This window comes from Hibiscus syriacus, unplaced genomic scaffold (assembly GCF_006381635.1).
Source record: "Hibiscus syriacus cultivar Baekdansim isolate YM2019G1 unplaced genomic scaffold, ASM638163v2 tig00111095_pilon, whole genome shotgun sequence".
Taxonomy (NCBI): domain Eukaryota; kingdom Viridiplantae; phylum Streptophyta; class Magnoliopsida; order Malvales; family Malvaceae; genus Hibiscus; species Hibiscus syriacus.
In genome coordinates this window covers 726,242-746,924 of record NW_024062980.1, presented here as the reverse complement: position 1 = coordinate 746,924, position 20,683 = coordinate 726,242, and the positions used below count along the sequence as shown (strand labels likewise).

Sequence of the window (20,683 nt, the reverse complement as noted above, 5' to 3'; positions counted from 1 at the left end):
TATCATAGTCTATGCCCTCTTCTTGAGTATACCCTTGAGCAACAAGTCTAGCCTTGTTTCTCACTATATTACCATTTTCATCAAGCTTATTCCTAAATACCCATCTAGTACCTACAATAGACTTATTACTAGGCCTTTCAACTAATGTCCAAACTTTACTTCTCTCAAATTGATTTAACTCTTCTTGCATAGCTATAATCCAATGTTAATCATTTAATGCTTATTTAATATTTTTAGGCTCTATGCATGAGATAAATGCAACATAATTACAAATATTTCTAAGAGAGGATCAAGTTGTTACCCCTTTGGATGGATCACCTAAATCTCACCATCCTTGACATAGTTGTACTCTCTTGGGTAAGAAACTTCCCTTTCTTCAATGGTTGGATTCTCAAGAGGATCTTGAGTTTCCTCATCTTTCGTTTCTTTCTTTGATGATGGTTCTCCAACGTCATGTTCAACGTTATTTATATTTATAATGCCTACATCATCATTCACACAAGAATCCTTCCTCGGAAGGGGATTATCATCGAAAACAACATGTATAGACTCTTCTACAACTAAAGTTCTTTTTATTAAATACTCGATAAGCTTTAGAATTTAAGGAATAACCCAAAAAAATTCCTTCATCACTTTTAGCATCAAATTTGCCAAGATTGTCTTTACCATTGTTTAAAATAAAACATTTACATCCAAAAGGATGAAAATAACTAATGTTAGGTTTTTTACTTTTAAAACGTTCATAAGGAGTTTTCTTCAAAATAGGCCTAATCATTACTCGATTAATAACATAACAATCGGTATTTGTGGTTTCCGCCCAAAAATATTTTGGCAAATTATTTTCACAAAGCATGGTTCTAGCCATTTCTTCTAAAGTTCGATTTTTTCTCTTAATAAATCCATTTTGTTGAGGGGTTCTAGGTGCTAAAAAATTATGGCTAATACCATTAGAATTACAAAATTAAGTAAATCCAAGATTTTCAAATTCAGTTCCATGATCACTCCTAACACTAGTTATAGAGTAACCTTTTACGTTTTGGATTACTTTTGAAAACATGATGAATTTTTCTAATGCTTCATCTTTAGTACTTAAAAATAGAACCTAAGTATATATATGATATTCATCTCTCAATACAAATGCATATTGTTTTCCACCCAAGCTAGTAATTTTAGATGGCCTAAAAAGATTTAAATAGATCAATTGTAATATTCTACTAGTGGATATATCATTGATGGATTTAAAAGAAATTCCCTTTTGTTTTCCTTTAGCACAAGCACCACAGATTTTATCATTATCAAATTTAAGCTTAGGCAACCCTCGAACTAGATCTCCTTGAATCAATCGTTGCAAAACACTCGTACTAGCATGTCCTAGTCTCCTATGCCATAACCAACTATCATGCTCATCTTTAGCAACTAGGTATAAATTAGTCATATCTATGGAATCTAAATGCACCATGTAAATGTTTCTTATTCTATAACCAACAAGCATAATCAAAATAGATGCAATGTCAATCAATTTTGCAAACACCTTAATTCAAAAATAATACATTGTATCTTTTGTCAAATTATCTAATCGGATTATGCTTTCATTCACATACAAAACATTATGCAATGATTTGAGATTGAATTCACATGCATAAAGCTTTTGAAATGTTATACTTAAAACTTTTAATATTTAAAAAAAATATCTATGCATAAACATAAGAAAAATTTAAGGTCAAAATTTTGCAAAACCAAAGTTCTTGAAAAATCGATCAATTGTCAAAGATATCAATTACATTTTAAAAACAATTTTGACCAAAAATTAAATATGAAACTAGAGTTTATAAAACATTGCCAAAAATTAATATGTTCATCATACAATATTTTTCAATATACATGAGATAAAACATAATCATTTAAATTATTCAACATTAAAACTCGCATGCAAAAACTAAATGAGCAACCAAATAAAATAAAAACATTAAGTTTAGAGGTTACCCATTTCTTTTCATGTGTGGCTAGAGCATCTTGAATATCATCATCTTCATCACCATTGCTCCCACACACCTACAAGAGACATTTAAGTAGATTTTGGTATCCAAATTGCTTTGGATCCTTGAACATTAGTTTCAATGCCTCTTGTTCCTTTTGGAACCATACTTGTTTTTAAATCGTTTTCCTTCTTTAAAGGACAGTATGTTCCTTATGACCATGATAATGACAATGTGAACATATTGTCATTATTGAACTAGATGATTTTTAAGATGATCTCTTTTTCTTTTGTTAAATATTCAAGCTTAACTTCAAATCGAAATTTTCTTTTTCAATATTTTCAAATTCATTTTGAAAGCTCTAAATCCTTCTTCAAGATTCATTTTGATTTTCAAAATCCATTTTTGTTTCTAGAAGAAGTTTGTTTAATTTGAAAATTTCTTTTTCAAAGTTTTTAGATTTTATTTTTGAAAGCTCTAACTCCTTTCTCAAAATTTCATTTTGATTTTCTAAATCTAGTTTGGCTTTCAAAAGAAGATCATTTTTAGCTATAAATTTAGAAATCAATTTATTGTATTTGGAGTTCATGGTCTCAAACTCCGAAAATAATTCATCATAAGCATCTTTTAACTCATTAAAAGATTTTGAATTTAATATATTTGAGTTAGAAGATACCTTTGGCTCTATGAGAGCTAATAGAGACATCACCTTTATTGGTTCTTCTTTTTCCTTGTCTCTATAGATCTCCTCAAGCTTATCCCACATATCCTTGGCATTTGAACAAGAATAAACTCCTTTATATACATTAGGATCAATTGCACAACATAACATGTGCATAACCTTTGTATTTTGTTGAGCTTTCTTCTGTTCTTGATGACTCCACTTATTTGCCTTCTTCGTAGGAGAAGAATATCCTTTCTTAATCATCATCCAAGCTTCCATATCAAATGCTTGGATAAATATCATCATAAGCTTCTTCCAACGATGATAATTTGTTCCATTGAAGTGTGGAGGCACGTCAATTGGTCTGAATTCTTCCATGGAGAATGAACCAGAAGTGGACGCCATCTTTATCGATTTAACTCTTCCCGGATCTACTCAAGAGGCGGTTAAACCTTCAAATGAGTCAAGATATGATAGCAATTTTTGAGTTAATCGATTGACGATATGGCCAAGAGGGGGTGAATTGGCAATTAAAATTTTGGTGGAAGCTTTTGTAGAAAATTGAAAGTGATTGCGCAACGATTTAGAGTGGTTCGACTTTCTCAATCAAAATCTACATTCACTACCTTAGCTATCCACACTAAGGATTTTCCACAAATTCACTAATTTGTCTTTCTTTTGAGGACAAAGAGTAACCTTACAAATCCCTCAAGAATTATACCCCAAATTCTTGAGAACACTCTCTCCCAAAGAGAACAATACAAATTTTGCAAACTTACAAGAAAATCCTCACAAGGCAAGATGTTTGCGCAATTCTAGAACAAAGAAAGAACACTCAAGAATAACACAATTGAGCACAATAAGTGTTCTTGAAAGCAAAATGAATATTGAATGAATAGGCTTGAAAATGCTCAAACTTGAGGTTGATGCTTTCTCTTTGATTCTCTCTTGATTCTTGTTGATTGATTGTTTCTTGTTATTGATCAATGACTTCTAAGCTTGTTTAAATACTCCTTCAATTGATTCTGAACGTGTGGATGATTAGTGGAGTCAATGGAGCCGTTTTAGTGTGAAATCAATTAAAAAACAACTTGGAGCGTGGGGGGAATCGGTACCCCTCATAGGGAATCGGTTCCCTAAGTGTAAAATTCAAATATTTTGACCGTTGATCAAGGGGAATCGGTTCCCTCCGAGCATTCTGTTTTTCTCGGAGCCAAAACATTCAGGGGGAATTGGTTCCCTCTGGACAATATGGAATTTTTGGCTTTGAAATGGTTCGAAATACTTGTAAAATGTTTTGAAAATATTTTAAGATTAAAACTTAATTTTACACTTGAGTAAGGATTAAAAATGACATTTGAAAGATTTGGAGTAATATTTTGATATTGAATAATTATATCGAATATACTTAGAAAATCTTTTGTAAAATCTTAAAATTCATTAACTTATTTGTTATATCAATTATCAAAATTTTCAACAATCTCCCCCTTTTTGATATAACAAAACATTTTAGTAATTTAAGATTTTGAAATCAAGTTTGAAATGACTTCCCCTTACTCTAACACTTCTCCCTCTTATTATACTTACTTCTCCCCCTTTATGTTAAATCAAAAAGACTCTAAGACGTTTTTAAACAAGTTTTTTTTTTGAAAAATGAGCCAATTGATATTTAGATATAGATTAAGCTGCTAAGATCACAATCAAGAGAAAGATGTTTGCACAATTCTAGAACAAAGAAAGAACACTAAAGAATAATACAATTGAGCACAATAAGTATTCTTGAAAGAAAAAATAAATATTGAAAATGCTCAAACTTGAGGTTTGATGCTTTCTCTTTGATTCTCTCTTGATTCTTGTTGATTCTTGTTGATCAATGGATTCTAAGCTTGTTTAAATACTCATTCAATTGATTCTAAATGTTGGGGATGATTAGTGGAGTTAATGGAGTCGTTTTAGTGTGAAATCAATTAATAAAACAACTTGGAGCGTGGGGGAATCGGTACCCCCTCATAGGGAATCGATTACCTAAGTGTAAAATTCAAATATTTCGACCGTTGAACAGGGGGGAATCGGTACCCCATTGGGGGGGAATCGGTTCCCTCCAAGCATTCTGTTTTTCTCGAAGCCAAAACATTCAGGGGGAATCGGTACCCCCTTGGGGGGGAATCGGTTGCCTCTGGACAATCTGGAATTTTTGGCTTTGAAATGGTTTGAAATACTTTGTAAATTTGTTTTGAAATTATTTTAAGATTAAAACTTAATTTTACACTTGAGTAAGGATTAAAAATTACATTTGAAAGATTTGGAGTAATATTTTGATATTCGAATAATTATATCGAATATACTTAGAAAATCTTTTGTAAAATCTTAAAATTCATTTAACTTAATTTGTTATATCGAAATATCAAAATATCAAATAAATCTCATAAGTTATCGCTTAAACCGTATTCGGTTCGAGTCTATCCATAATCAAACAGACATAATATCCCAATCATATAAATCCATGCATTTTTCCATTATCAATATGTTCTACAAAGCATAAAAAGGTAGTAATATATTACCTCAATTTTTGTGTCATACTGATCGACCATTTAAACTCCATTCGAACGCCCTCGATCTTGAAATCAACTTCCAATAATTCCTTGGATACATATCAATAGGAATTTCATTAAAAACGGAGCTTAATTGCGAAAAACGAATCGAATCGGGTGATAAATCAGTGAAAAAAAACTTACCAAGTTCGAATTTGGTGAAACGGACCCCAAAAATAAACTTAAGACATCAAAAAACATCATAATAGGTATACCCGAAAAAATTCAACGGTAGTTCAACAGCCGATCAATGCCGGTTAAAGTTCTGGTTAACGGTGGTCAACGGTTAACGCTGGTCAACAGGTCGGGTCGGTCAGTCGGGTCGGGTCAGACTGGTCAAACCGGTTTTCTTTCTTTTTCTTTTTTTCTGCTACCAGACGAAGCTCAGTCTCAAGGAGTGGCGCGTGAACAGTGTTACGATGTTTGAAAAATTCTCGAAAATTTTCTAAAAATTATTTTAAGGCATTTTGAGACACTTACTAAGCTCGGTTCAAAATTTTGAACGGCTGAAAACTCGATTTCGGAACATCGAAAACTTTGACTTCCTCACCCCTCCACGCGTCAGCGACGACGGAGACATGGAGGACACCGGTGGACTCGGAACGATGCAAGAAACACGATGGTGCGATAGGTGTCGAAAATGGTTGGCCGGATCGACGTGAATCGACGGAAAACCAACAAAAATTGAGTTAAAACCGACGATACTTGCGACTGAAATTAACGACAAACAATGACGATTCACGACAAAAGGTTTGAGGGGTTTCGTTCATCGGTCGACAACGAACACGATGGTGGTTTCGGTTCGTCAAACGTTGTCCGGACGATGAGTAGATCGGAGATAAAAGTGGGTTGACCGGAGAAGAAAAATGAGAAAAATCTATAGAAAACACACGGGGGAGGGGTTCTAATTCATCATATAAAAATGGCTAAGCTATAAGTTTAGTCACTATATTTCCTGCACTTCTTAAAATGGTATGCCAACTTTTAAATTTTTACAATTTAATCCTTAATTTCTTCCAAAATACTAATTAAAATCCATACTTTATAATTTCTTAATTAGCCCCTAAATTGGGCTATGACAATGGCCGTCGTACATTGGGAAGTAAAAAGTTGATCCGACCTGTAAAACTGACTTTGATCCGCGTTGAATTTTTTGTTGACTTTGATCCCAATGTTTTTCGACACATTGATTCCATTTTAACAAGTCAGGTTATTTTTTTTTATCTAAAATAAATGCATATTTAATATTACTATTCTAGGATGATTATTAATGAAGAAAGTTATTTCAGGTGCAATATATATTAGACTAGTAATTCTTTATTACGGGTATCTCTGCTTTATGTAGGGAGTAATCCTTTATCGCAAGTTCTTATAATTCCTTACCGTATGTGCATGCAAGTGTAAGATTTTGAGAAACGTATATATTTCTAGTGATTAGACGAGAGTAGTGGTCATATTTTTACAAATTATATTTTAAACGAGTTTTCATGATATTATAATCTTTGTATGTTACATTACATTTTAAGGAGCACACTGAACTTTCTAATTTATCCACAGTTTTACTTTTTCAGATTTTATTGGAATGTAGACTTTGAACTTAACATACAGGATCATCATTCCACTTTTTACTTCTATTTATATACATCATATTTATATGGTTTCTGTACTAATGTGTGTATATATATATTAAGAACTTTACTTTGTGTACTTTGAATATTATATTATTTTATTGATAAATAGATATTATTTAGTTAATTTTTGTATTAAAATGATGTGTACATTTTCGAAATTTTTTGGGATAAGTATGTGACTTACGAGATCTAATCATAATGTCTGGGTCAATTTTAGAAGGTTATAAATTTATAAAACTTAGTTGGATATCCACCAGGAATTTCTCAAACAATGGGCTTGAGGCTCGTTCCCTCGATGAATATAGAACAAATTTCATTTTTAATAATTTGATAAGTGGATAAACAATGTTCCTTTCTAATCTCACGTATTCTAAAAAGAATACTTTGTTCCTTATTAAATATCGCATGGACTCGTGCCTTCTACTAATGTGTTTTTTCTTATAATTTTACACTTAGCTATGAGCTATACCAATTGTTGCATGCAAATCACAAAATAAGAACAACTGAGGAGTCTATTTTTCCCGTAAAGAAATACATAAATATATATAATATATATATATATATATAATTTTTTTATTTTACACTAATTTAGGATCATTGAATAAGTGTAAATTGATGGTTTATATTAAAAATTGAAAATGATGAAAATTTTACGAGAAAATAAAAAACAAAATGAATAATCATAACCATTCATTTATACTCACCTAATAACTTTAAATCACTGTATAAAAGTTTAGTTTCTACAACATGCAACTGAATCTTAAGTTTCTGGAGACTAGTATAATACTTGAGAAAGAAATGAAGCAAAAGGTAATGGCATAAGCACTCACCTCAAGGTACTTAAATTGTGGTAGTATCAACAGAAACGACACCGTTCTTTCCACCAGCTTCAATAACCATATTACATAATGTCATCCGTTCTTCCATCTAAACCAGTAAAAATGATAATAAAACAATTAGATTCACATTCTAACTGAGGAAACATTTGAATTAATCCAATTGGATCTTTTTCAAGCTCACTTACATTTAATCTCTCAATGGTTGTGCCAACAAACTCCATCGATTTATATGTAGCACCAGCCACAAATATTTCACCTATAATCTACGAATTAAACCGCAACCGTTATAGCAAGAATTATATTACTCGAATTCAAGTAAACTACATCCATGACCACTTAACAACGAGTAAATTCTATTTTGAACACGATCTTTCAGTTGTCATTCAAACCACTTAACTATATTAATGATGTCAAACAAGCTACTTGCAGTTAACATTTTCGAGTCCCTCGACTTTATATGATATATGCATGTCACATATGAAAAAATATATAAATAAATATATATGTATTGTATATGGTTATAAAAAATTATTTAAATTGTAATCAAATAATATCATAATAGTATAAATATTTAAAATTAAATTTAAACAGAAACTCAAAAATTCAACTTGACTCGACTCAATTTGAATTTTATAAACTCGATTCGAAAAAATTTCAAGTCAACTTCGAGTTGTAAAATAGGACTCGTCAACTCGAATAACTCAAAAAATTTTGACTCGACTCAACTCGATTGAACTCTCATCCTAGCGATAAGGACATAACAAAGTCGTAAGCTGCTTGTGAATCCGAGTATTTAATCTCCTGCAGAGTTATGTAAAATACCTATTGCGGCCACCATGTTGTTGTTGGTTCTAACAACCCCATTTGAGTTTCCCTTAATCCAACCAATGGAAGGTTAGTTCCATGACATGGGGGTTCGAGGCAGTGATGGATTGATCAGCCCCAAAGACTCTTGAGGCGTTTGGACATGTTGGATGTAGGTGATATGTGTACCAAGGTTGGCTAGCTGTTAGCAGGTAGTTGTGTTGTTAGCAGGTAGTTGTGAAGTTGTTGCAGCTGTTGTGTAGCTATTACTACAACGGATAAGTTTTTACAACAGTTAATGCTGAAAGCATGCAAGCTGTTCAATCTAAGTATAGTGTATATAAAGCTAAGCCTCGTAAAACATTGTGTATCCAATATATCGATCATTGAAATAAACTGCAACTCATAGTTCATATCAGTATTCCAATATGGTATCTTTCCCTGAAGATCTTGGTCTTTAAGCTCCGGCTGCGGTGATGGCTCTTGACAGTCTGAATATCTCCTCAACCTCTGGAGGAGGCTCACTGATGCGTTCGGTACTGTTCACTAACAAGAAAGTGAACGTTGTATTGGATGAGATGAACTTCTTACTGTGGAAACAGTAAGTGTTGCTTACAGTTCGAAGTCACCGCTTGGAAAGATTACTTACTGGTTCGATACCAGTACCACAAGAGACGGTTGTTGATCAGAATGGTGAGATCGTTGTGAATGAAGCCTTTGAGGACTTCATGGCCCAAGACAGTGCACTCGCGTCCTGGCTACTGTCCACCATCAGTCTACAGCTCCTACCTCAATTCGTTGACGCTGAGACAGCAGCTGCAGTATGGGATAAAGTGACTCAGTTTTTTGCTAATCGCGCTACCACAACAGTAATGAACTTGTTGTATAAACTACAATCCCTCAAGAAAGGAGATGACATCATGCGAGTCTACCTTAACCGTGTTAAAGAAGTGTGTGATGCACTTGAGTCTTGTGGGAGTCATGTTGCTCCAGTTGAGCAGATTGTGAGTGTACTCAAAGGGCTACCTCGTGAATATTTGTCCTTTATGGCGGTTATAACCACCATGCGTGAAAATCCTACGCTAGAAATTGTGAGTAGTATGTTGATCGATGTTGAAACTCAGCTTACTGGTTTTGAGTTCTCATCAGAAAGCCTCCCAATGAGTTCTCATGTGGCACAGGCTGCCTCTGACTCATGATCTAATCAAGAATTCAATCGGAAATCATATGTTGGTGGTCGTTCAGGAGGTCGTGGTCGTGGTCGAGGTCGTCCCCGAGTGCAGTGTCAGTTGTGTGGTAAGGTTGGTCACTTGGTTCAACAGTGTTAGTACTAGTTCGATCGCGATTTCCTTGGTAATGACAGTGATATACATCGGTGTAAAACTAGTCCTGGCGACATTAATTTTGTTGAAAACACAAAGTATGACTATTATGGTGAAGGAAGAGCTACTGAACTCCCTCAAGCCAATGCAGTCTCATTCTCTCGTGAGTACTGGGTAGTGGATTCTAGTGCTATGCACCATGTAACACCAGATGCTACCAAGATTGCACAACCCTCTGATTATAGGGGATCATGTATTCTCTTCGTTGGCAATGGTGCTTCAATTCCTGTAGAATCTGTTGGTAATACTTTGGTTTCCTCTCGATCTCAAGCACTACTGCTAACTAACATCTTACATGTGCCTAAGATAACTAAAAACTCACTTTTAGTGTCCAAGCTTGCTAGGGACAACCGTGTGTTCCTTGAATTCCATGCCAATGATTGTTGTGTTCGGAATGAAGTAACTGATAATGTTCTTCTTCTATGGAAGCATAATGGAGGTCTTTACTTGTTTGAGATGGCTGATGACAGGAGCCAATTTGAGAGTCAGACTAGTGCTAGTTTAGTTACTACTTCAGAAGCGTTTGATCTATGGCATAGACGTTTGGGCATCCTTTCTTTCAAGCTTTGAAAACTGTTTGTAATCAATTGCATCAAATAATACCAATAAAATTTGCTCGGCTTATTGTGTTGGGAAAAGTCACAAACTACCTTTTGAACACTCAAAGACTGAGTATTCTGAACCATTCCAACTTGTATTTTCTAACTTATAGGGTCCTGCACCTACGCCCTCGAATGGGTTTAGGTACTATGTTGCCTTTATGGATGCTTGCACTCGACACTCTTGGTTGTACTTGCTGAAGGACAAGTCTCAACTTATAATTGCGTTCCAAATGTTTAAAAGTATGGTTTCCACACAATTTAATCTATCTGTTAAAGCCATTCAAAGCGACTAGGTGGTAAGTATAGACCACTAAATACTCTGTTGGCTAAAGAAGGAATTATTCATCGTGTGACATGTCCACATACCTCTGAGTAGAACGGAGTTGTGGAGTGAAAACATCGACACCTGATTGAGCTGGCTCTTGTTCTACTACCGCAGGCTACTTTACCTTTGAAATTCTAGTCTATATTGTTATCACAACTGTATATCTTATTAATCGACTTCCTATGCGTGTGTTACAACGTGTTTCACCCTTTGAGAAATTGTTTCACAGGCAACCTGACTACAATTACATGAAAGTGTTTGGATGCAAGTGTTATCCCCATTTGCAAGCGTATCAAAAGCACAAACTCATGTTTCGATCCAAAGAGTGTACCTACCTAGGGTACAACCCTCAGTACAAGGGCTACCAATGTCTCACAGTAGATGGACGAGTTTATATATCTCGCCATGTAAAATTTGATGAATTCGTGTTTCCCTTTGCAGAGTTACAGCGTACGCATGGTCCAGCTAGAAAGCAGTCGCCTGCATTGGATATAGTGGTGCAGCCACAACACTTACATGTGCATATGACTAGAGCTCCTGCATATGTGCATGCTCCTCCCATGGATACACCAACCTCTAGTCACCCTCAGAACTCCCTCATGCCCACTGATTCAAATGTGCCATCTACCAAGAACCAGTACACTTCTCTGTCTCAAGCATTTGTTCCTACTCCCACAGTTTCTATCTCTAATGAAGTAACAAGCCATGACGCTCAGGTGCCTGACCAGTCCGTAGCTGAGCCAACTATGTTGTTGTGGTTGAATACATCAATTAATATGCATATGTTGTGTACATGCAGTAAAGCTGGTATCTTTAAGCCTAAAACCTTCATCAGTAATTATGATGAAGTAATTCCAGAAACTGTGCACGAAACATTTCAGTCTGAAAAATGGACTGATGTTATCCATTATGAACTCAATGCTCTTCAAAAAAATAGAACATGGACTCTAGTTCAACTTCCAGAAAGGATGTCTGCTGTAGGATGCAAGTGGCTCTTTAAAATTAAGAAGAACGCTGATGGTACTGTGCAGAGACACAAGGCACGCTTGGTTGCTAAGGGGTACTCACAGGTACTAAGGCAAGACTTTCAAGAAACCTTTAGTCCTGTGGTTTGTTTCTCTATAATCAACATCATCTTATCCTTAGCGGTATCGAGAAAATGTCCACTTCGACAAATTGATGTCAACAATGCGTTCGTCTATGATCCTAAAGGGAAGCCTTTTGTTTGTAAGCTACAGAAGGCGATCTATGGCTTACGATAAGCACCACGCAACTGGAACACCAAGCTTCGTGGTAACTTAGTTGCACTGGGATTCTGAGAGTCCAAAGCTGACAATTCTCTATATGTTAACAATCAAGATGGCACTCGTACGTTCATTCTCATTTACGTTGATGATATTATACTAACAGGAGAATCGTTCAGTTACATCCAACGTGTCATTTGTGAGCTCAACAAGCAGTTCTCACTCAAGGACCTTGGTGAATTGTCTTATTTTCTGGGTATCGAGGTCAAGCGTTATGCCAACTCTATTATTTTGAGCCAAAAGAAGTTTGTGCTAGATTTGTTGGCAAAAGCGAAGCTTACTCTAGCCAATCCCACTACCTCGTCCATGGTTGTAGCCAACAAACTGTCTAAGGATGAAAGAAATCCACTGGTTGATGCTTATGAGTTTCGAAGTATTGTTGGATCCTTACTATATGTGTGTCACACTCGTCCTGATGTTGCTCTCAGTGTGAGCAAAGTTGCACAATATATGCAAGCTCCTTGTGAATCATATCTTATGACAGTTAAAAGGATCTTACGATACTTGGATGGCATAGTGTACTATGGTCTATTGTTTTCTCCTGCTGGTCCTGATCTTTCTATCACTGCATTTGTAGATGTAGACTGGGGAGGTGATGTGGATGCCAGACGGTCAATGTCTGGCCACTGTGTTTTTTTTGGTAACTGCCTGGTGTCTTGGTTGTCAAGGAAATAAAAGACGGTCTCTCGATCAACTATGGAGGGTGAGTACAAAAGCATTACTGATGCGGCTACAGAAGTCACTTGGGTGAATGTTGTGCTTGCTGATTTAGGTGAAGCCTCGGGTACGACACCAACTATTTGGTGTGATAATTTGGGTGACATAGCAATGAGTTCTAACCCGGTTTATCATGCATAGTCCAAGCATGTTGATCTCGATGTACACTTTGTGTGAGAAAAGGTGGCTGCCAAAAAACTACAAGTTCAATACGTGCCAGCTTATCATCAGGTTGCTGATGGATTTACCAAACCACTAGCTAGGGGTACTTTTGAATACTTTTATGATCGGATTAAGGTTCATTTAGTTGAGAACAAGGAAAAAAGTATAGGGAATATTGGATGTAGGTGATATGTGTACCAAGGTTGGCTAGCTGTTAGCAGGTAGTTGTGCTGTTAGAAGGTAGTTATGAAGTTATTGCAGTTGTTGTATAGTTGTTACTACAATAGATAAGTTGTTACAGCAGTTAATGCTGAAAGAATACAAGCTGTGCAATCTAAGTATAGTGTATATAAAGTTAAGCCTTGTAAAACATTGCGTATCCAATATATCGATCATTGAAATAAATTGCAACTCATAGTTCATAGCAGTATTCCAATAGGACAATTGTTTAGGAAGTCAAGAGGAGATTTTATCCCAGTCCCTAGAACCCGAAGGAAGACTATCTCACAAACCAAAGTTGGCCTTGGTGAACTGGTGCCTATGTAAAAGAAGCCAAGTTGATTCTTTGTATCTAGCCAATGATCATACCAAAAGTTCGTACATTTACCGTCTCGAATATTTCAAGCTAAAATGTCATTAAAATCATTCCAAATGTACCACCATTTTCCTGTATCTATTACCGAATACAAGAAAGAGATATCACATGAAACATTTAAAACAATTCTTATTTTAAAATCGATAAAATTTTGTTTATTTAAAAATCACTCAAATTAACAATAATAACCAAAACCTTTTATGTAATACCCCAAATATTAGGCCAGGGACTGTATTGAACATATTTGAAATTGGAAGATTTAATTGAATAAATGGTAAAAGATGAGGAAATAATTTGGAATAGTGTTAGACTAAATTGTATCAATAGATGAATAAAGAGGGCATTTTGGTCCTTTAAAGGAAAATGAATTTTAAATTCATTTTATTTAATAAGGTATTAAAGGAAATAAAAGGGGAAAGGAAAATAGCCAAAATGTTATTTCTCTTTTCTTCTTTTTCTAGTGGTACAAGTTCTCCCCCATAGCAAAGTTGAGGTTTTATTTGGATAGTTTCTTCTTCCATTTTTGGTTGGTTTTTGAAGCATTGACTATTATAGAGGCTTAAGGAAAGATTAATTAAGAGTAAACCTAAAAGATGGATTAAATATGGGAGATTTAAAGAAATGGGTTTTCTAATGATATGTTATGATATGAGTGTTTATTGATGTTTACTAGTAGATTTGACTTTTCAATGAAGTAAATAAGAGATTAGAAGCATTGGATGAGTTTAAAAACAAGTTAGAAAATATGGTGTGATTCTTAGATTCAAGTGAGCTTGAGGGATTTTAGATGTTTTACGAAGTTAAATGGAGGAAAGTGGATAGGGATAAGTATATAAGAGTTTATTAGTATTGTAGGGGGTAAACATAAGGAAATTTAACCAAATTTGGGTAAGTTTTGGGCTGAAAAATGTAAAATATAGATAATGGTATCGGTACTGATAGAACAATATCGATACTATAGGCTTAAAATTAGTAGAATTCGCTGAGTAGTATCGATACCAATTCAACTGGTATCGATACCAAGAGGAGAGCATCAATACTTTGAAGATGGTATCGATACCATTGTTAACAAAATGCAGAAATGGTATCGGTACCATATTATAGTAGTATCGATACCATGGTAGGTGTATCGATACTATTGAGCCAGAAATGTTAAGATAAGCTAAGATTGTTATAGAAAATATAATAATATATATTCATGAGTAATGTTTAAGTATAATTGTTAGGAAATATACTAACAATTGATATTGTACATGCCTTTATTAGATGCTTGAGTAGATCGAAATCAATTTCCCGAGTCAGGCAAACCAAAAGGCAAAGACAAAGTACCTGAGTAATCAACTTTGCATTTTGGATATAATAGCGAGGTAATCCAAGTAAGTACATTTATTATGTACATTAAGAGTTATAAATAAATATTGTTAAAAATATATGTTGCAATGGTATCAGTACTATATGTACTACATACACTATATGTGTAAATCCACAGAATTCATCATTAGTTGATGAATAACTGTACAGGGACGATGTGTGCAACCCATGAAATTCATCATGAATTGGTGAACTACCGAATAGGCATTACGTGCGCATCTTAATAAATGAACATGAATAGGAAATTGGTAAATTATCATGTTAGTACTAAGGATGCAAATGTATAAGGTTTAGAATAAATTAAAAAGAGTTAATCGATATTAGAATTTTTATACTATATTTATTTTATAAGTTTATGAATATCGGTATTGGTAATGTGTGTGCCACCTACGTAAATAATAAGTTTGTGAATTTATTGTAATTGGCACTACGTGTGCAAACTATTGAGTTTATAATGAGTTGAGAGAGTTAATTGATATTATAAACAATTATTAGAGTAGAAACTATTACAAAAGTAAAAGACTAATGGCCTAGTTGTGCATTTGACAGAAAGGTGTCAATTATACTAGTTAGATGAAAGGTTAAATACCTTTGAGTAAAAGACTAATGGCCTAGCTGTGCATTTGACAGAAATATGTCAATTATGCCAGTTAGATGAAAGGTTAAATACCTTTGAGTAAAATATTAATGGCCTAGCTGTGCATTTGACATAAAGATGTTAATTATGCCAGTTAGATAAAAGGTTAAATACTTTTGAGTAAAATACTAATGGCCTAGCTGTGCATTTGACAGAAATGTGTCAATTATGCCAGTTAGATGTAAGATTAAATACCTTTGAGTAAAAGACTAATGGCCTAGCTATGCATTTGACAGAAATGTGTCAATTATGTCAGTTGGATGAAAGGTTAAATACCTTTGAGTAAAAGACTAATGGCCTAGTTGTGCATTTGACAGAAAAATGTCAATTACGCCAGTTAGATGAAAGGTTAAATACCTTTGAGTAAAATACTAATGGCTTCGATGTGCATTTGACAGAAATATGTCAATTATGTCAGATAGATGAAATGTTAAATACCTTTGAGTAAAAGACTAATGACCTAGTTTTGCATTTGAAAAAAAGGTATCAATTATGCCAGTTAGATTAAAGGTTAAATACCTTTGTGTAAAAGATTAATAGTCTAGTTGTGCATTTGGCAGAAATGTGTCAGTCATGCAAGTTAGATGAAAGGCCAAATGCTGTTGGGTAAAAGACTAAAGGAATTAAAATGCATTTTGATATAAACAGTGCATAAGTGGTATAAAAGGATGTTGTACATTATATATATATATGTGTGTGTGTGTGTTTATATATATATATATATATAATGTACAACAATGCATAATTGGTATGAATGGATGTTGTCATAATTATTTTTATAAAATAATTAAATATTATTTTTTTAAATGATTATGACTTTAATTTGAAAATTTGAGGATTTTGGATTAATTTGAATTAAATTGAAAGGGATTCTCCATCAACCTTTGGGTTAAGTAGGTCGAATACCTAAAAATATCTTTTAAAAATAATTTTAAGAAAAAATTATTTTTTTAAGACAAAAATGGTCTGTATTTACCAAAAAATCAATTTAATGGGTCCAGGAGTTGGTTACGCGTGGGGAAAGATTAACACCCCACAGCGCCCAAATATTGGTAATGTGTTACTTACACGTTGTCGTAAATGATAGAAATAATGAATCGAATATAAAGTTAAAAATGATCCGTTTATTGATATTTAATTAATTTGTCTCGAATTATTTAATTAGGAAAAATTCTTTAACTTGAAAAGAAACCTCAAGATTAGCAATTCTCCATCGGGAAAGCTATCTCGTCTATTTCTTATCCATAAAGAATATTCCTTCATAGATAAATATGTGAATCGAATATATAAAAAAATCGATGTTTACCTACAACAAAGTAAATTGATTAACTTAAAAAAAAGTGAATCGAATATAAAGTGTAGAATGAAGATCGACAATTTGCATGAAATGAAATAAATTATTATTTAGAGACATTCATTGCAATGTTCAACTTAAAATAAAATGAATTAATAATTAGCAAAATGAAATCGGTTTATTTCAAGTTCTCATTTCGTTCGAACGCCGTATAGGATTGTTCCACTTCGATTAAGTGATACTTTCCACACCCGTTCTACATATACCTGTTCTTGAAAATGTTTGAACAAAAATATTTCTAAAATACGCGTATACTTAATACTATCAAAATAATATCATAATAAATTATGTAAAATATCTATTACACTACGAACATTGGTACAAAGATTGAAACACACCTAAAAGAAATATGTAATATCACGCATGTATGTAATGAGATGAGCAAAGTATAAAATACATTTAACATTATATAATTAATTAGAAACTTTATACATATGCTTAGAAATATACATGGACTACAACGAATAATAAAAAACAAACAATATATCCAAAGTATGAACAACTCAAAGATAGGAACAAACATATGGAATGGATCAGAATAAAAAGAGTAAGAAATCAAGGGCTCAGAACGAAACGATTCAAATTTGATTTAATGACCAAATAACAAAGTTACAAGAGTAACAAGGATCTAAAATGTAATTTTCCCTTTTTCCAAAACAAAGCAATTCTCCAGTAACCAAAACGGCATCACACGGGGTCTTATATAAAGACCATCTTTAAGGGTTTTGAAACCCTAATGTCATTTGCTTCATCCACCCAAAAAAAAAAAGAATTCCAGAGAATTCCCTCAAATCCCCAAACAGCCACAGTTACCCCATTTTGTTAAATTCCAACATCATCAAAGGATAAACCCTAGCCTTAGATCCACCACTCGTTGATCTTAAACATCCCCTAAAAGGTTCAGGGATAATTACCTTTGAAGATCGAAAATCCTCTTCCGAGTTCAAGCTTTTGAAAAAAGGTAAATATTTCCTTTTTATAAAAAAATGGTTGTTGTGTATTTTGGGATGCTTTTTTCAGTTTGAAAGCTCTTGTTCTGCTCTATTTTTTTGATATATTTTTTGCTAGTTCAAATGCTCCTGTTCGAATGGTTTTCCTCCCTCCAATGCTTTCTCCTCATTTATTTCTCTTTTTCCCCTCGAAAACTCTCTGATTTTTCTTTTTTTCCTCTAACCCCAAATCTCTATGTATTTTTTCACCGAATCCCCTCCGAATGGTTCTCTGTCTTCTCACCAATCCTTTTTATCTTCTCTGCCTCTGTGATCCTTATGACTGATGGAAGTTTGATTTGTATTGAGACTGCTACTGAGGAGATCTACTTGGGAAGATAAGTTTGGATTTGTTTTTATTTTTTGATGATTTTTTTTTGTGTTTGATGTTAATATTGGACTGATTGGTGGTAACTGTGGATGAGAATATCGGGTGGTGAACGTTCGGCGATGGTTTGGTGGCTCGGCGGCCGACTCACACGCATAGGGAGAGAGACGGTGGAGTCCACGCGCCGGTTGGGAAGTTGGGAGGCCAAACGGCGACGGCTGTTGATATTTTAAAGTTTAAAACCCTAATTTAAATGGGTCAAGTCTTGGGTTGGTTCGATTCCTAGGTCAGATTGTAATTTGGTTTGGGTTTCAAGGCTTGTAACAAAATGTAAATATAATTTAATAACAATACTAATAATAATAATAAGTAATATACTTAATAATAATAATAATAATAATAATAATATTTTTTGTAGACACGGACAAAAACGGGTGTCTACAGATATTATAAAGGAAAACATAAACAGTACATACTGGGCATGAAATGATGCCCAAACGAAAAAAGAAATGGTGTATTACTAGTATTTAAGATGTTGCCCATGATGATTATAAAAGATACATGACCAATTGGCACTTTGGTGTAATACATGTATAGTACTTTTTAATTTAACGTACACAATGCAAATAAAGAATAATGGGGGAAATATATAGAATGATAGATATGTTGGGTCTACTAAGAATAATTTCGTTGATTTTATGAAATAATTATGGTTTAACTGAGAAGGGTTTATCTGGTCCTTATGGAATATGCAATTTAAATTGTCATCCAGTATTCATAAGATACTTATGTATAAAGTGTGATATCTTTGCAGTATTATGTCTCACTAAGTAAATACTTAATGTGTGTTGATTTCACGTGTAAGGAATAATCAGGGTTTTGCTGAGTAAGGAGTACAGCAGCAGCGATCATCAATTAAGGTTAACTCGTCAGTAACCGTAGGACAATCTGGTTTGTTTTGGAAAAAATTAGTTGGCATGTAATTAAAGTACAAAAAATGCTATGAATTGTATTAATTTGAACCTCTTAACATATTTCAATTAATGTTTAACTTTATATTAAAACGTTATGTTTTTAAGAAAATTTGGGAACAAAATTTTACGGGTTTTTAAAAGAGAAAATATTTTAAAATGGATGTGACATTTGTATCTCGTGTACGGAAAGGTATACGGGATATGGGTGTTACAACATGTAAAATCGAAATATAATATTTAAAAATGTTTTTCACATTCGATTTCAGACAGCAACATAGCAGTTCTATACTATTTCATATCATAAGTGAAACTGCCTAAAAACTACTTAAAAATTCAACTTTATGATGATAAATTTTACTTTATCAATATATAAAACTAAATTTGTAACACCCCAACCCGTATCCGACCCAAATACGAATCCGAGGTGTCACATTAACTTTTCAAAGTACATATATTTATAAAACCATAGTAAATTTAAAACTTTTAGTAACTCAAAACTATATTTACATTACTAAGTTCAAAACAATACACCTCGATCAGAGCGTACATACTAGATGACTCTATTTACATGCCAACACATATATTACATAAACGGGCATACTATGTAGGGTTCTTCTGATCTAATCTTTAAATGATGATATGATGTGTTACTGCTCTTAAGACTGGTCTTCTTGCTTTTCTGTACCTACGTGTAAATCACTTACATGCTAAGTCATAGACTTAGTGAGGCATAAACTTATAATGATAATGCATTTCTTATAAGTATGAACATGTAACATACTATTCATAGAAAATCATCACTATCATTCATGATTCCATTTCATTCATATGACTCATTATGACCAATATGAATATGATAACCTATAATGCAATACACACATTTTTCATATTATTTATAGGCCCATGTATATACTTAGAACTTAAGGTATTCGAGTGCATAGAGGTTGTGCACATTTTTTTGTCACCACAGATCGTATAAATTCCACTGAGTGACATATGAGATTTGTCCCTAAGGAACTATGAATATGTCCCGAATGACCTATGAAACCCTCGACTCTTGGCATGCCAACTATACCTAAAGCTCTCATATCACACCACATGGGCATTATTATTATTATTCATATGTTCATGTATTCATATCCTTTCTCTTGTGTTCACATATGTCTTTTATTTTATCACATATCATATGTACATATAATTATCTATCTCGTATCATATAACATGTGTACTTTCATCTATTCATATCAATCATATAACATTTAACAATTACTATGAACATATATATAACATATATAACTTATGCATATACTTATAATAACCATCATGTATGCTTGTTCATAATGACTATGTTATAACTATTAATCAGAAGAATAGACTTATCACAAGTCATAATTCCTTTGAATTACATCTCTAGTAGGCGCTCGCCTTAGCCTTGTTT

At 33.5% G+C, this 20,683-nt stretch overlaps 1 protein-coding gene and 1 long non-coding RNA gene across 2 annotated transcripts; one reads left to right on the top strand and one right to left on the bottom strand.

Annotated features, from left to right (window-relative positions):
* Positions 1-7,716: 7,716 nt before the first annotated feature.
* On the bottom strand, positions 7,717-8,001 carry LOC120152843. The gene is made up of 2 exons (XR_005518732.1): positions 7,887-8,001; positions 7,717-7,789 (listed from the first exon to the last, which is right to left on the bottom strand). It is a non-coding gene; the product is annotated as an uncharacterized LOC120152843 (long non-coding RNA).
* Positions 8,002-8,981: 980 nt separating this feature from the next.
* Positions 8,982-9,704, top strand: LOC120152761. The gene is made up of 2 exons (XM_039164908.1): positions 8,982-9,036; positions 9,124-9,704. Exons 1-2 carry the CDS (start codon positions 8,982-8,984, stop codon positions 9,702-9,704), a joined length of 636 nt encoding a protein of 211 aa, XP_039020839.1.
* Positions 9,705-20,683: the final 10,979 nt, after the last annotated feature.